At 58.7% G+C, this 15,591-nt stretch overlaps 2 protein-coding genes across 7 annotated transcripts in view; one reads left to right on the forward strand and one right to left on the reverse strand.

The window, feature by feature from the left end:
* The first annotated feature begins 933 nt into the window (after positions 1-933).
* SPHK1 (sphingosine kinase 1) lies at positions 934-5,802 on the forward strand. 5 transcript variants are annotated; one of them, XM_025361038.1, is made up of 6 exons: positions 934-1,538; positions 3,489-3,692; positions 4,024-4,176; positions 4,255-4,349; positions 4,439-4,554; positions 4,748-5,802. In XM_025361038.1, exons 2-6 carry the CDS (start codon positions 3,683-3,685, stop codon positions 5,526-5,528), a joined length of 1,155 nt encoding a protein of 384 aa, XP_025216823.1. In that variant the 5' UTR covers positions 934-1,538; positions 3,489-3,682; the 3' UTR covers positions 5,529-5,802. The 5 variants fall into 5 exon arrangements, with proteins under 5 accessions (XP_025216823.1, XP_025216820.1, XP_025216821.1 ...); XM_025361035.1 differs by lacking the exon at positions 934-1,538 and adding an exon at positions 2,614-3,174; XM_025361036.1 differs by lacking the exon at positions 934-1,538 and adding an exon at positions 2,614-2,811 and having other exon boundaries at positions 3,982-4,176.
* A 1,592-nt stretch (positions 5,803-7,394) lies between these two features.
* UBE2O (ubiquitin conjugating enzyme E2 O) overlaps positions 7,395-15,591 on the reverse strand; it is a 64,540-nt gene continuing 56,343 nt past the window's right edge. Inside the window, exons 13-18 of one of the 2 annotated variants that reach the window (XM_025361033.1) lie at positions 15,478-15,567; positions 13,787-14,483; positions 13,389-13,525; positions 9,853-10,056; positions 9,699-9,756; positions 7,395-9,559 (exon numbers count right to left, since the gene is read on the reverse strand). In XM_025361033.1, coding sequence (XP_025216818.1) covers positions 8,889-9,559; positions 9,699-9,756; positions 9,853-10,056; positions 13,389-13,525; positions 13,787-14,483; positions 15,478-15,567 — 1,857 coding nt within the window. In that variant the 3' untranslated portion in view covers positions 7,395-8,888. Of the gene's footprint in view, positions 9,560-9,698; positions 9,757-9,852; positions 10,057-13,388; positions 13,526-13,786; positions 14,484-15,477; positions 15,571-15,591 lie in introns of both variants that reach the window. The other variant, XM_025361032.1, reaches the window with a different exon arrangement.

The following is a 15,591-nucleotide window of genomic DNA, read 5'->3' on the forward strand; positions in this document are numbered from 1 at the left end:
CCTCTCAGAGTTTCGGTCCCCCACACCCCCTCCCCACCTTGTCCTTTTTTCTCTTTTAAAAAAGGAAGTAAAGTACAGTGGGAAACGGGCCAAGCTGGCAGCTTGAGAGATCCAAGTGCCCGCCCCGCTACCCGCAACTGTGGGAAGGGGAACCGTCTTGCTCTTGGCCAACCCTGCCTCTCTGAGCAGGGATGCAGCTGGGGGAGTTTCTGGAGACAGGATCAAATTCTTTAGAAAGGGAGAAGGGGAAAGGGGTCTGGAGAAAGGCAGCCTGGGTGGGGGGAAGTGAATGACAAGAATGTGGGGGGCAAAGGCCTTGGAGGTGAGGGGGGCAGGGGGTTAGGCGCCAGGCAGGACAGAGGACCCATTGTGCGGCCTGGAACCGGGGCCAGAGGGCTTTGCCCTTCGCTTCCCTCCCGCGGGGCCTTCCAGAGCCAGGAGGGGAGCTGGGGCCCCGAGGCTGTTGGATAAAGAGCCCAGCAGGCTTCCCCGCCTCCCCTTGCCAACTCAGTTTGCAGTCAACCCCGCCCCCGCCCGCTCCGCGGACTCAAGGCTGGTGGTAGTGGGCCTGGAGGCGCAGGATCCGACCTTTCTGGGGCCTCAGGAGGGAAAAAAAAAAGGGGGAACCCTAAACCAGGTGGGCTTTATCACGACGAACTCACAGTGCTTCCCTGTGCCTCAGTTTTCCCTCTTCAGACTATGGCTAATGACCGAGCTTTTCAGATTTGGTGGAAATGCTCTCCGGAGCAGGGAGCAGAAGGGGAAGGCTGCCCCAGCTAGTCTCCGCAGCCAGTCCCCTCGAAGGCTGAGATCTCCGGGAGCACAGCCTCCGATTCGCGTCTTCTGGGCACCAAAGCCCACGTCTGGACCCTACACTCGCTGGAGGGAGAGGACGGGAAGAAGGAAAAGGAGAGGGGAGGGGCGGACGGATCTGGTTCTGGGCTCCCGCGCGGAGCCCCCTCCTCCCGCAGCCGCTCGCGTCCCCGCAGCCGCTCGCGTCCCCGCAGCGCACGACCGCGGCACTGCGGCTGCAGCGCTCCGTACCCCGCCCGCGCCGGATTCCTGGGGGGAGGGGGTGGGGGTGGGGCCCAGAGGTGCAGGACCATCAGTCGACACGAGCCGCAACGCCAGGAGTCGGGAATGACGCCCGTGCTCCCTCCCCTCGTTCCTGTTTCTCGGAGTTTTTCGACCCGTGAGCGCGTCGCTGAGTCACCTTACCGTAACGCGCTCGGGACGCTCTGGACCCAGCGGGGACTGCCCGGGGGCCGCGCAGGGCGAAGGCGCACCCGCCGAGACGCGCGCGGAGCTGCGGCCCCAGGGACCCCGCGTCCCAGCCTGTGCCCCCCCCCACCCGCCCGGGGACTCTCGGGTACCGCCCGTCTGACCCCCCAAGTGTTGGGAAACGGGGCCGAGCTGCCTGGGTCCTCCCGGAGAAGACACCGCGGAGGCGTGCCGGAGTTCAGGGCGCCGCCCGGCTAATTGGCTGCGTGCTCCTCCCGGACCTGCCTCTTCTCGACTTTTAAGAAGCGATGAGAGAGGTGTGTGGGGGCGGGTGGTGCCGGCGGGGGCGCGCGAGCCCCGCAGCCTCCCGCAGGGGCTTGGGTTCTCCTAACTCTGGCCCTACCTGGGCAGGTCACCAATGGGCCTTGGCAACTTCTTCCTGCGTGTCCTTCGTAACCCCCCAGGGATCTAACTCGAGGTGCTCGCGGACACGTTCTGTGGCTTGCCGCATAAGTGTATCACAAACACACTGACAAGCGCGTCCCCATCGGCCTCCAAGAAGGTGACAACTTCTGAGCGTGTTTCCGGCACCCCTTCTTCACGCTGAGCCAGAGGGGGCGGGGGCACGTGCCCCTTGCTTGGCTTTCCAATCCCGACGGGGGCCCCTAGGCCCATCTACACTGTCAAGGCTCCTCTCCGGTTCGGAGCCCCCGGCCTGTCGCCTCCTCTGCCCCGGACAGCGCGCTAGGCGGCCTCGGGCTCGGTGGCCCAGCTGCGGCGTCGGGAAGTTAAAAATAACCTCCGTGGGAGAGCCGGGGAGGAAGAAAAAGGGAAGCTGGCGGGCGGCAGGCGAGACGCCCGGGCCTGGGGAGGCGCACCGGGTGTCGTGCGGGCCTCGAATTCCGGGTGGGCTGGGGCAGAGCCTGAAAAAGGGGCGCTGCATCCCGGCTCCGGCAGCACTCGGAGCGGCAAGGTCGTGGCGTCGAGGTGAAGCCAAGGGTCTCCTGGGAGAGCGGAACCGCGCGCGCCCGGCGCTCGCTCCGACACGAGTTCGCGCGCAGCCCACGCCTCCGCCTGCGCCGCGGTCACTTTCGCGCGCCCCAGACACTGCGCTCGCGTCCGGGCCCGGGACTCCGCGCCTCGTTGCCTGTCGCCGCAGCTCACCCGGCCGGGCCGCGGCGCCGCCTTCTCGCCAGACGCCTAGGACGAGCGGCGGGGGCGCGCTTGCCGCTTCCTAGGACCCCGGTGGGAACCAGCGCGTGGCCCGGCCGTGTGCGCGGGCCATGCCGGAGGCGGCGCGCTGAGGCCGGGGGCGGGCGGAGTCCGAGGCAGCGCCGGGCTCAGGTTCCACCCCCGGGAGCGCGGGGCGGAGCCAGGCCGGCGCCGAGGCTCAGCGCCTTCCCCGCACCGCGGCGCTGGCTGCAAAGTTGAGCGAAAAGTTTGAGGCCGGAGGGAGCGAGGCCGGGGAGTCCACTCCAGCGGGGCGCTCCAGTCCCTCAGACGTGGGCTGAGCTTGGGACGAGCTGCTTTCCGCCCCAGGCCACTGGAGGGAACGGCGGTGGCGCCTCCCCAGCAAACCGGACCGACTGGGTAGGGCCGCCCACCCTGCCTTTGCGCCGCTCGTGGCTCCTCCGCGGCCCGCCCTCGCGGGGCCTCGGGGAACTGGGCCACTTGTCGCTTGGGCGAGAGCAGGCGGCAGCTGGTGGCCCGGCTCGGGTTCGGTACGCGCGCGACCCTGGAGCGGCTCCTACGAGCGCCGCGCGCGTCGCAACGGAACGGGGCCCCAGGAGGAGCGCGCCGCGGCTCCCACCGCTCTGGAACTCCGGGCAGGGGACACGGCAACCTGACTGGCTGGGGCCGGGATCCTTGCCCAGAACTTCGTCCCAGCAATGTCCGCTCAAGTTCTGGGATTTTTACGCAGCTGGGCTCCCCTCCCCCTGGCAGCCCCGAGGGGTGAGGAGCTAGTCCGTCGGAGGCTCTGACTCATCCGTCGGCCGGAACCGAACCCGAAGCCCCAGGGAGGAAAGCCCCGGAGCAGGCGCTCTTCTCCTCCGGGGTTGGAGGCTTAGTCACACGACGGGGGCGCCCTCGGAGGCACCAGACCTCAGCTCTCTGGACGTCCCGGGAACCTAGGGCCCCGCCCCACGGGCTTCGGGCGATGCGGGAGCGCGCAACTCCCCGCGCGTGGTCCCGGGATTTAGTCGGGCCCTCCCCGCCTTTGGGAGCTGCGGCTGCGGACTCCGCCAGCGCTGTCCTCTCTCCCTCAGATCCAGCCGCCGCAGGGAATGACGCCGGTGCTCCTACAGCCACGGCTCCGGACGGGGAGGGCGAGCCCCACAGCCGGCCCTGCGACGCCCGCCTGGGCAGCACCGATAAGGAGCTGAAGGCAGAAGCCGCCGCCACGGGCAGTGCCCCGACAGCGCCAGGGACCCCCCGGCAGAGGGAGCCACGGGTCGAGGTTATGGATCCAGGTTTGTGGGGTCCCTGCTGGGAAGGGCTGTAGGGGGATTCCTGTTCCTCGCCAGGAATGATGGAACGCCCAGCTGGACAAACGGGGGTGTGGACGATCGAGAGAAACACTATTCCTCACGAGGCCAGAAGCCGGCCGCGTCTGAGCCAAGGAAGGGGGTGGCAGGAGCGCCGCGTCCCTACCCCAGGGCTCCCAGCAGAGGCTGCTCCTCTGGCCAGGGTCAAATTACCCGGGTGTTGCGGACACCACGTTCCCACACCAGTGCCTCGTTGTTACCCGTAGCCCCCTAGTGGTCGGTTGCGAACGCGGCCTCTTCGGGTTTGTTTTCTCAGCGGGCGGCCCCCGGGGCGTGCTCCCGCGGTCCTGCCGCGTGCTGGTGCTGCTGAACCCGCGTGGCGGCAAGGGCAAGGCCCTGCAGCTCTTCCGGAGTCACGTGCAGCCCCTTTTGGCTGAGGCTGAAATCTCTTTCACGCTGATGCTCACTGGTGAGTACCTCTCGAGGGGATTCTGGGAGCATCCCCTGTCGGGACCCCCAGTCCTGATGGCTGCCGGTCTCCCTGCAGAGCGGCGGAACCATGCGCGGGAGCTGGTGCGGTCGGAGGAGCTGGGCCGCTGGGACGCTCTGGTGGTCATGTCTGGAGACGGACTGATGCACGAGGTGAGGACCGCACCGCGCGGCTTGGCCTGCGGCTTGGCCTGGGACTTGGTGCTGTGCGACCCGGGCTGAGGCCACGTGTGCTTCAACAGGTGGTGAACGGGCTCATGGAGCGGCCTGACTGGGAGACCGCCATCCAGAAGCCCCTGTGTAGCCTCCCAGCAGGCTCTGGCAACGCGCTGGCAGCTTCCTTGAACCATTATGCTGGGTGAGAGCCCAGGGCCAGAGTGGGCCTGTTTCCAGTCAACTGACTGCTTCCATTTGCTCCATCTGTCACCTATCAGCCCTGCCAACTCCCCAGGGACCACATGGCGCTTTGCCGGCTCCCACTCCCAGGGAGGAGGAAGGTGGGGATGCATGGGGGCTCCTGTCCTGCCTCATCGGACCGTTTCCCCCTGCAGCTATGAGCAGGTCACCAATGAAGACCTCCTGACCAACTGCACGCGGTTGCTGTGCCGCCGGCTACTGTCGCCCATGAACTTGCTGTCTCTGCACACGGCTTCGGGGCTGCGCCTCTTCTCTGTGCTAAGCCTGGCCTGGGGCTTCATTGCTGATGTGGACCTAGAGAGTGAGAAGTATCGGCGCCTGGGGGAGATGCGCTTCACTCTGGGCACCTTCCTGCGTCTGGCAGCCCTGCGCACTTACCGTGGCCGACTGGCCTACCTCCCTGTAGGAAGAGCCGGCTCTAAGACACCTACTTCCCCCGTTGTGGTCCAGCAGGGCCCCGTAGATGCACACCTTGTGCCATTGGAGGAGCCAGTGCCCTCTCACTGGACAGTGGTGCCCGACCAGGACTTCGTGCTGGTGCTAGCGCTGCTGCACTCACACCTGGGCAGCGAGATGTTTGCGGCACCCATGGGCCGCTGTGCAGCTGGTGTCATGCATCTGTTCTATGTGCGGGCGGGAGTGTCTCGGGCCATGCTGCTGCGCCTCTTCCTGGCCATGGAGAAGGGCAGGCATATGGAATATGAATGCCCTTACTTGGTATACATGCCTGTGGTCGCCTTCCGCTTAGAGCCCGAGGATGGGAGAGGTGTGTTTACAGTGGATGGGGAATTGATGGTTAGCGAGGCTGTGCAGGGCCAGGTGCACCCAAACTACTTCTGGATGGTCAGTGATTGCGTGGAGCCCCTGCCCAGCTGGAAGCCCCAGCAGACGCCACCTCCAGAAGAGCCCTTATGACCCCTGGGCCACACTGTGCCTTAGTGTCTACTTGCAGGACCCTTCCTCCTTCCCCAGGGCTGCAGGGCCTGTCCACAGCTCCTGTGGGGTGGAGGAGACTCCTCTGGAGAAGGGTGAGAAGGTGGAAGCTATGCTTTGGGGGGACAGGCCAGAATGAGGTCCTGGGGTCAGGAGCCCAGCTGGCTGGGCCCAGCTGCCTGTGTAAGGCCTTCCAATTTGTTCTAGGACCCCCACCCCATGAACCAAATCCAAATAAAGTGACATTCTCAGCCTGCTGGTCCTGTCCTGGTGACTGGGGAGAGAATGGGTTCTTGCTCTGGCCAGGACTATAGAATTTAATGTTAATGATGGCCAATACTGCCCCCTGGGATGGACAATGGATTTTATTGGCCTCAGGCATAGTCACTCTGGTGGGGGACTCAGGCCCAGAGCTGGTTCAGCCTAACGGTGGGGGATGCCTCTACTACCCTGATAATTACAGTACCTCCCAGCCTGAAGCAGCCTCAGAGTTCAGCCAGCTGCCTGACCACACACAGGCTGCAGCTCGGACCTGGCATGTCTCAGCTAGGGCCACACAACCAGCTAGTCCCAGAAAATCTCATCAGAGCCCCATGTAGATTTAGCAGGAAAGGGAAAATATCTGAGTTAAGGGCATTAGAAAACCGATGGGCCAGGCACGGTGGCTCACGCCTGTAATCCCAGCACTTTGGGAGGCCGAGGCGTGTGAATCACTTGAGCCCAGGAGTTTGAGACCAGCCTTGGCAACATGGTGAAATCCTGTCTCTACAAAAAATACAAACATTAGCAGGGTGTGGTGATGGGCACCTGTAGTCCAGCTACTTGGGAGGCTGAGGCAGGAGAATCACTTGAGCCCAGAAGGTTAAGGCGGCAGTGAGCTGAGAACACGCCACTGCAATCCAGTCTGGGTGTCAGAGTGAGAATGTCTCAAAAACAAAATAAAAACACTACCCCCGCCACTCCCCAAAATTGGCAAGGAGCAGGAGACTTCAGAAGTAAAAAATGGCAGATCTTGCCTTTATTTTTTTTGCTCACTGCAAAAAACCCTCCTGGGTTCAAGTGATTCTTGTGCCTCAGCCTCCCAAGTAGCTTGAATTACAGGTGTGCGCCACCATGCCTGGCCAATTTTTGTATTTTTAGTAGAGATGGGGTTTTACCATGTTGGTCAGGCTGGTCTCAAACCCCTGACCTCAAATGATCTGCCTGCCTCTGTCTCCCAAAGTGCTGGGATTACAGTTGTGAGCCACCGCACCTGGTCAGTATCTTACCTTTTTAAAAGGAGTCTGTCATCCCCACCAATGAGGGGTCTAGGGTTCCCCCAGCCTCCCTCAGCCACCTCCCTTCCCCACCTGTCCTCGTGGAGGAGTGCCAGGCAGGAGTGGAAAGACTGCGGCAGGGAAGAATGCATGCAAGTCTCCTAAACTGGGTAACCATTTTGGCTTAGGGTCCAGGAGATGTGGCACCTGTCCACCACCAGGTGCTATGATGTCAGCTCTCCCAGAATCTGGAAGGAGCTGAACTGGTCAGTTGTAGGTCTCTGGAGACTACAGCCACTGGAAGGCTGCTCTAAGCTGGCTCTTAAGGAGCACACCACCAGCCAGGAAGAGGCCAGAGGACTGCTCCAGGACAGGAAGTACAAAAGGCATGCAAGCAGATCTGGCAGGCGGAGGGCAGCGTGGGCAGGTGGGGGGTGCTGCTCACAGTGGCCCCCACCTGGCCAGGAAAGCCAGGACCCACTGCCACATGCCTTCCCTGGCAACAAGGTCTTTCCTTCCCCAGGAAGGGTGTGTGTGAGGGACACAAGCACACAGTGCCCCAGAGAGGAAGAAAGGCAACGGAGCCCAGATGAATGGCAGAGGGAGGTTTAATGGTGTCACCTTGTCTTGTTAATGAGCCAACCCACAAAAAAAAAAAAAAAAAAAAAAAAATGCAAGTAAAAAAAAGTTTAATCACACAGCACTTTATACAGATATTGTAAGCAGTAGGCATTCACATCTCCACATGTACAATGCACTGGGAAGCACAGCCCCACCAGTCACTCCGGGTGTTTCTCAAACAAGATACTGACTCGGCTCCAAATGCCATGGTGTGTGTTCCAGCTCCGTCCTCCGGCAGCTCTGCTGGCTGGGCGGTCACAGCACAGCACAGGTGTGGAGCCCACTTAAGGCTGACAAGACGCATCATGCTTTGGCTTTTTTTTTGTCTTTTTTTCTAATAAGAGTTAATATCTTTGCTTTTGAGTTTTTTCCCAACCTTAAATATTACATACATACACCAAAAATTACATAGCTGCAATGTGCTCAACAGCATCCTCTTGGCCTGGAGCTTCACATTATCAAAAGCTTAGAAAACTTGTAAACCTCTGGGCCTGTCTCTGGGCACTAGGAGAGCCCCCGCCGGCCGTCCCCTTCTGGATTGAGCCTGCAGTTTGTAAGCGAAGGGCTGACAGTAGGCCTTCTAGTCCAAGAGAGGGCTGGCTCGCTTGGAGTTCAGTGAGCTGCACGCCACGTCCCAGTGTGACCATGTGATAGGGGAGGGGCCCTAGCACTTGCCCTGGCCTTGTGCAGCTGCTCTTGCCCCCAGCAGCCTCCAACAGAAGAGCAAGGCACCTACAGCTGTTGCTTTCCCCACAGCTCCCTGGTCCTCACTCCATGTGCATGTGTGAAGGCCACCACCTCTCCTGGGCGTCACCCTGAACCTAGCCTGGTCCCAACCTCTCTTAGAGAGCAAGTTCAACAGACCTGAGGGTTATAATGTGGTCGACAGGCCATGTATAGCCAGGAGTCAGTGACAGCAGCTACAACTCCCAAGGGATAGTGTTGACGCTGGGGGACTAGGGAGGACCTGGTGGCGGTGGCAGCAGGAGGGTCTAGGACACACGGAGGCTCAAGTTGAACTTAAGAGGTTGAAAGGGACCAGGGGAATTGTTGGCGCAACCCACACTTCATGCAAGGCACATGTGCTCTCCTGCGGGTCTGCAGGGCACTGGCCCAGAGAGCCCCGCAGCAGGCCCTGGAACACCCACCTCTGACCTGAGAAGGGACAGCAAGGGAGCAAGTGCCGGGACATTCTGCTGGGGTGACAAATGGAAAATCGGCAATAGGGTTCCGATTTTCTTTGCCACGGGGGACCCACCTGTTGAAAGCTCGCTTCAGAATAGAAACGGCGGCATCTCAACACACTTCTTGCACTTCAGCATCAAACTCACCTTGGGGAGAAGAGGGCAATGAGGGGTTTGCAGTGGGGACAGAGGGGCATGGGAAGAGGGGCGATTCCGGCGGGGAGTGAGCAAGCGGCGGCTGGCCTCTCCCACGGTGATGCTCCTTCCTCCGCACCTGGCAGCTACTTGTCCTCTGTGCACTCCGGCATGCCTGCCTCTAGCAGCGCAGCCCGGAACTGCGTCAGGACACCCCGGATGCTCTTGATGAAACCCTTGGAAAGTGGGAAGAGGGGGAAGCCGATGTCAGGGTAGCCACTCTTCTCAGGTAAGAAGCTCCGGTAGCTCTTTCTCCGCTTCTTTGGTTTGACACTGGGTGGCACTGATGCGTCTGGTGCGGTCTCCGAAGTCTGGTCTGTGTGGTCCCTGCTAGCTGAGGCCAGGCCCTGGGCACCGCCCTCTGAGTCTGAACCCTGGGAGACCTCTCCTGGGGCTGGCCCTCCATCCTCAGGTTCTTGTTGGCCGGAGTCTGAGAGCTCGGCTACAGCTGGGGGCTCTGGTGAGCTGCTGGCTTTGGGGACCCCGTTGGGCAGCGCCTGGGCCTTCTCCAGCAGGGCATGGGTTTCCAGCCAGGACTCAATGCGGTTCACCAGCCGCCAGCCACCAGTGCTAAAGTGTTGCCTGATCTCCTGCTCAAAGACCTCGGGGGGCCGCCGCACCAGCTGGGTCATGGATTGCACCACGCGGATCAGCGCCATCTCATTGTAGCAGCGACTGTTCTCATAGCCTTCCTGCAGGCCCCGGTCACTGTCGAAGCCAGCTTCGTTGTAGTATGGTTCATTTACCAGGATGAGACCTGTGGGGGAGGGACACCTTCCCTCAGTGGGCGAGAGAAGCCCACCATGCAGGCCTACCCTCCACCTGCCAGGGGACCATCAGAGTCACTTCCCTCCACTGGTCCTCCCCTGTCCGCACCCCGCTTCAGCCCAATGTACCTTGGATGGAGATGAGCACCTGGAGAAGGCTGGACTTGCTCGTCCACCTCTCTGTCCCCTGAAACACACAGGGCACCATCAATTCTGTTCCCCAGGCCCCTATCCCCCACTGGCTCTTCCTCCTTCTTGGCTGGGGGCCTGACACTATACTCACCTTTCCAATCCAGGTGCCCAGGAGGCTGACGCACACCTTCCCATTGTCATACAGGTTGGGGTTCAGGCGGCCACTGCATTGGGAGAGGTAGCAGAAGTGGGGGGGCACGGCTGGGTAGATGTTGGGGAGCTGGATGTCAAACAAGTAGAGGCCATCTTCGTAGGGGGTTCGAGTGGGGCCCTTGATGAGGGCTGAGAAGAGGTCCTAGGTAGGGAGGGAGGGAGGCCAAGGTTGGCAGGGGTGGAAAGGGGTGTCCTACATGTGGCATCTGCATCTGCACCTGCTCTTTCCCAGGACACTGTGCAGATCACGCAGGATGCGCAGCACCTGGGACTCCAGACGCCACCAGCAGTGGAGAAGCTAAGCACAAATCTCTCTCTGCAGAACAGCCTGGAATCTTTTTTTTTTTTTTTTTTTTTGAGACAGGGTCTTGCTCTATCCCCCAGGCTGGAGTACACTAGTGCGATAATAGCTCACTGCAGCCTCCCAAGTAGCTGGGACTACAGTGTGGGCCACCACGCCCAGCTGACTTTTTTATTTTGTGTAGAGACAGGGTCTCACTATGTTGCCTAGGTTAGTCTCAAACTCCTGGGCTCAAGTGATCCACCTGCCTTGGCCTCCCAAAGTGCTGGGTTTACAGCCCCGAGCAGTCACGTGCCCGGCTCTTGCCTGGAGTCTTTGAACCTTGGCTAAGAGAAATACTCGAAATGAGTTTTTATCTTATCAGGTGTTTTTCCTCATGAATCATTACTTTAAGACTGTATTCCAGCCGGGTGCAGTGGCTCGTGCCTGTAATCCCAGAATTGTGGGAGGCCGAGACAGGCGGATCTCGAGGTCAGGAGTTCGAGAGCAGTCTGGCCAACATGGTGAAACCCTGTCTCTACTAAAAATACAAAAATTAGCCAGGCGTGGTGGCACGTGCCTGCAGTCCCAGCTCCTCAGGAGGCTGAGGTGGGAGAATTGCTTCAACCCGGAGGTGGAGGTTGCAGTGAGCCGAGATCGTGCCATTGTACTCTAGCCTGGGTGACAGTGAGACTCCATCTCAAAAAAAAAAAAAAAAAAAAAAAAAAAAAAAAAAGATTGTATTCCTCAGTCAGACATGGTGGCTCACACCTGTAATCCCAGCACTTTTGGGAGGCCAAGGTGGGAGGACTGCTTGAGGTCAGGAGTTCAAGACTAACCTAGGCAATATAGTGAGACCCTATCTCTCCAAAAAATAAAAAATTAGCTGGGCATGGTGGTGCATACCTGTAGTCCCAGCTACTCAAGAAGCTTGGATGGGAGGATCACTTGAGTCCAGAAGGTTGAGGCTGCAGTGAGCTATGATCACACCACTGCACTCCAGCCTGGGCAACAGAGCGAGACCCTATCTTTTATTTTTTTGTTTATATATTTTTTTGAGATATAGAGTGTAGCTGTCACCCAGGCTGGAGTGCAATGGCGAGATCTTGGCTCACTTCAACCGCCACCTCCCAGGTTCAAGCGATTCTCTGCCTCAGCCTCCCGGGTATCTGGGATTACAGGCGCCTGCCACCACGCCTGGCTAATTTTTTGTATTTTAATAGAGATGGGGTTTCACCATGTTGGTCAGGCTGGTCTCGAACTCCTGGCCTCGTGATCCGCCCGCCTCGGCCTCCCAAAGTGCTGGGATTACAGGTGTGAGCCACCGCATCCGGCCAACCCTGTCTTTTAAAAACGAAACAAAACAACTCCTCTAAACACCTGCTCCAACCCTTATCTCCAACAAGGCAAGTAGTACAAGCAGTTTCAAGCTGAAAGACAGTTCCAGGCTGGTGAGGCCTGGGGCAGGGGGATGGTCTCACAACCAGAAGCTGACAGTGAGGGTCTGAACTGCAAGGGAGGCTTGGGGAGACCACCGCTCCATAGACATCTGGAATCTGTGCATCTAGTTGCGTGCATGTGTGTGCATACGTGTGTGTGTGGGATCTCAACTGCCAGGGAAATGGGCGATGTCAGTGATGAGCTGAGAAGCAGGGAGGGCAGAGCGCCAGCTGGGGTGAGGGAACCTCTGCGCATGCTCTTACTGGTGCCACCCTGGGAGCCTTCAGAGAATGCACTACTTTTCTTCTCCTGAGTGAGATGTGGGGAAAACAGAACAAAATAAAAAATACTGTTCCCGTCTTCCCTCAGCAGAGCTGAGACAGGATAGGATTTTCAAAAGGAATTTTACTACAACCCAAGAATAAACCAACAGCGTTATTAAGAATCTCCAGCAGCACTGGGACTTAGGGCTCTGCCTAGCCCTGTTCCAGGGTTGTGGCTACTCCAGGCCCACCTCAACAGTGCCCCGCTTGGCTGCTCTCAGGATCCCTGCTCTTTCTTTTCTTTACTCCCTTCCAGGACAGGGCCAGAACTGGGGCCTCAGGCTCATATTCAGAGTCTAGCATGGTGCCTGGCTCGCTGCACAGGCCCAGTAAGGGAATGCTGAGTAAACAAGGTGGCAGGCAAACGGGCCTGCCTGTTCCTGGAGGAGGCACTCACCGCTGCCTCAGTAAACATGACTCAGAGACACTAGGCCCCGGCCATGAACAGAGGAGTGGGAAAATGGAATGTGGTGTGGCCACATGCTGTTGTCCTATTTTGCAGGTAAAAAGGAAGAAACTAGATCATATGAATCAACACGGGTTGGTCTTAAGCAAATTAGAGATGATGTGTACAATGACATACTCTGTGTGTAAACAAATCATACAAAATACCATGTACTTATGGTGACATATGAGAATGTGAAAATATGAGAGTGTATAAAAAATGTAAAAATATAAAAAAAGGTCATCCGTTTGGAAGGAGACCCACTAAACTTCTAAAAATCCTCTGGGTGTGGGAAGAGGCCTATGATTCGGGGAGAAACAGAAGTGAGGGCTGGTCAAAGGCAACTTTAGCTCTTCCATTTCCACTCAAAGGATCTGTAATGTTTTAATTTTTCAAAAAGAAAAGTAGGCTTGAGGAGTAACCATAATATAATTAATTCCAAAGTAATTTTTTTTTTTTTTTTTTTTTTTGAGATGGGAGTCTCACTCTGTTGTCCAGGCTGGAGTGCAGTGGCACAATGTAGGCTCACTGCAACCTCTGCCTCCCCGGTTCAAGTGATTCTCCTGCCTCAGCCTCCCGAGTAGCTGGGATTACAGGCACCCGCCACCACATCTGACTAATTTTTGTATTTTTAGTAGGAACGGGGTTTCACCAGGTTGGTCAGGCTGGTCTCGAACTTCTGACCTCAGGTGATCCACCTGCCTCGGCTTCCCAAAGTGCTGGGATTACAGTTGTGAGCGACCGCACCCCGTCTATTTCAAAGTAATTTTTTAAAGGAGGGAGGAAAAAAAGAACCATCTGGCCTGGACACACGGCTGAGACAGCCCTTACCTGACTGAGCCTGTGACCGCCCCTGTAAAAGGTGGGTGGGTGAATGTCTTCGCAGGTGCCAGTCAGCCCCAGAGGTTTGGGGACCCAAGGTTGGTGACCTCTTGGGCACTGGCCCACAAAGCACATCTGCACCTGCCCATGCCAAGCCTACTTGCCATTCTGTCTTCAAAAGTCTTGACCATGATGCCCTCAGGCAGCGAGGTAGCCAGCAGCGCCATCTCCTTCCGCACTGTGCTGAAGAACTTCTTGGCTTCTGGAGGCTGGAACTCAATTTTCTGAAAAGAATGATTTGCTAGAGGGGGAAAGAGAACAGTCAGTCCCTCACGGAGAGGCCCTGGAGCTCCATCTGCAAACCTGGCTGGAAAGGTGAACACACCCACAGACTTCCCACTCGCCGCTCCTGGCCTCAGCACTGTGATCACACAGTGAAATGGTTTGGGGGCAGTAGCTGGGGGCTGGCAAGGGGACTAACCACCCTGCACCCAGATCTGGTGACACAAACAGGAGCCCTGAGAAGGCGGGGAAGGCGAAGACCGGGCAAGGGCTGACTCACAGGGTGCAAACTCCAGCACGGAGAAGACCTCGCCCTTGGCGCTGGTGAAGGTGACACCAGGCTTGCCACCACACTGCTGGCAGAGCACCGGGGTCTCGCTGGGCCACTCAGCCTTCACAGGTGACTGCCCCTCGGGCTTGTCCTCCTTGCGCTCTACGTCGGGCACTGCCTCCATCTTCTCCTCCTCTGCAATGGCCACATTGTCCAGGGTCTTCTTGAGGTTTTCCTGTAGCTTCTTAATGTCATCTAGAAACTTCTTCTCCCGAGTTGGCTTCTCAGGCTCCACAGTCGGAGAGGTGGGCGAGCCTGTCAGCAGCTGCTCCACGGTCATGTTCTTGAGGCTTTCCAGGATTTTGATGGCCTCTTTCAACTCCCGGAAGCTCTTGGGTGGCCCGTCCTTGCCAGCCTTCTCCATCAGCCCGGCCATGGGGGCGGCCATGGCCACAGCCCCTTGGACAGCAGCTGTGGCTGCCTCTTCACTGATCACCACTCCCTTGTCCTCCTCAGGGGCCGCTGGCTGCTCTAGGGGTAGGATGGGGGGCTCCTCTATCTTGGGGTGCTCATCTTCCACCAGCCCATTGTCCGTCTCCCAGCTGTCACTATCATCTTCCCATTCATCCGAGGATGCCCCGCTGGTGCTGCCTTCTACCGAATCGTAGTCTGACTCCTCAATCTCAGACTCGATGTTGTACAAGTGCTGGGGGCAGAAGGAAGTGCCAGGGTAATGCAGACAGGAAGTCACCTCCCCACCACTAAGGAGGAGCTCTGGGGATCCATGATTCTCACAGCTGATGGGGACTGGGCTCATGAGGCCTTGGCAACCTCATTCCATTCTTTCCCCGCCCTCTGCTCTGGATTTTGCAGTCCCTAGGTCTCTGGGAGAGGCCCTTCACCTGTGCCACCCCTAAGCCGGACCCAAAGCCCCAGCCAGTGGTCTGTTCCAGCCTCTGCTCCTGCTCTGTGCACTTGGTCAGCATCTGCCCAAGGCAGTAGGGGACCTTGGCAGGCCCAGCCCTACACCTGAAAAGCTCAGGGTCAGCTGATGATACAGCCAAGGAGGCCTGTGTGGGGCTGCGCTGGGAGCTGGGAACATATGACAGGAGGGGACATGTGGAAGGGCCGACACATCCTGCTGCCTTCCCTGGAATGGCCGTTAAGGTGATGGGGCAAGCCATTCCCACTCCCACTCCCGCCCCTGTGTGGACCAGGAGAGGAAAGCTGGGCTGTGTGGCTCCAACCAGGAGGCGAGGGAAGGAGAGCCCATGTAGCTCTTCTGCTCAGGACCCAGCAGCTGGGGTTAGAACTGCACCAGCTCCTTTCTCTCCTTCTCTGTTAGAGCTTTCTAGAAAGGGTGGTAGGAAAGTTCCATCTCCTTTTAGGAGGGAACTTGCATTCTCGCAGCACAGTGAGCTGACAATCCAGGAAAATCCTGGAGGTCTGTGAAAGTCTACATGCACCAGCGATGGATGGCCGGGAAGAGACTGCTGGGAGAAGCGAGGCTGGTGGGCCAACTGCGGGCTGCCCCCAACCCTGCACCAAGGGCTGTGTGGAATGCCTGCCTTGCCCACTCATGCTTTTGCTGAGATCTCACCAGGAAGACCTGAGAGCCCATCTTCTGGCTACACGACTGTGGTCCCCAGCCCAAGCTGCCATAGTCACAAGCCCAGCGGGGGGTCTTGCCAGAGCCTCACCTGGGGCAGGATGATGGTCTTTGAGTTGTCAGCCCACACCACCTCCACCTTGCTGCTGACGTCCACACGGGCCACCTGGCCCACCGATGGCTGCTGGGCAAAGGGGACAAAGTC

The sequence above is a fragment of the Theropithecus gelada genome, chromosome 16 (genome assembly GCF_003255815.1).
Source record: "Theropithecus gelada isolate Dixy chromosome 16, Tgel_1.0, whole genome shotgun sequence".
NCBI classification, from domain to species: Eukaryota; Metazoa; Chordata; class Mammalia; order Primates; family Cercopithecidae; genus Theropithecus; species Theropithecus gelada.

What these genes read in the sequence shown, in the direction of transcription:
- SPHK1 (XM_025361034.1), top strand. Translation starts at nt 3,380, where the DNA reads ATGCGGGAGCGCGCAACTCCCCGCGCGTGGTCCCGGGATTTAGTCGGG. An exon ending in TTTCACGCTGATGCTCACTG is followed by an intron (nt 4,177 to 4,254) that starts GTGAGTACCTCT and finishes GTCTCCCTGCAG; the next exon opens with AGCGGCGGAACCATGCGCGG. An exon ending in TCCTTGAACCATTATGCTGG is followed by an intron (nt 4,555 to 4,747) that starts GTGAGAGCCCAG and finishes TTCCCCCTGCAG; the next exon opens with CTATGAGCAGGTCACCAATG.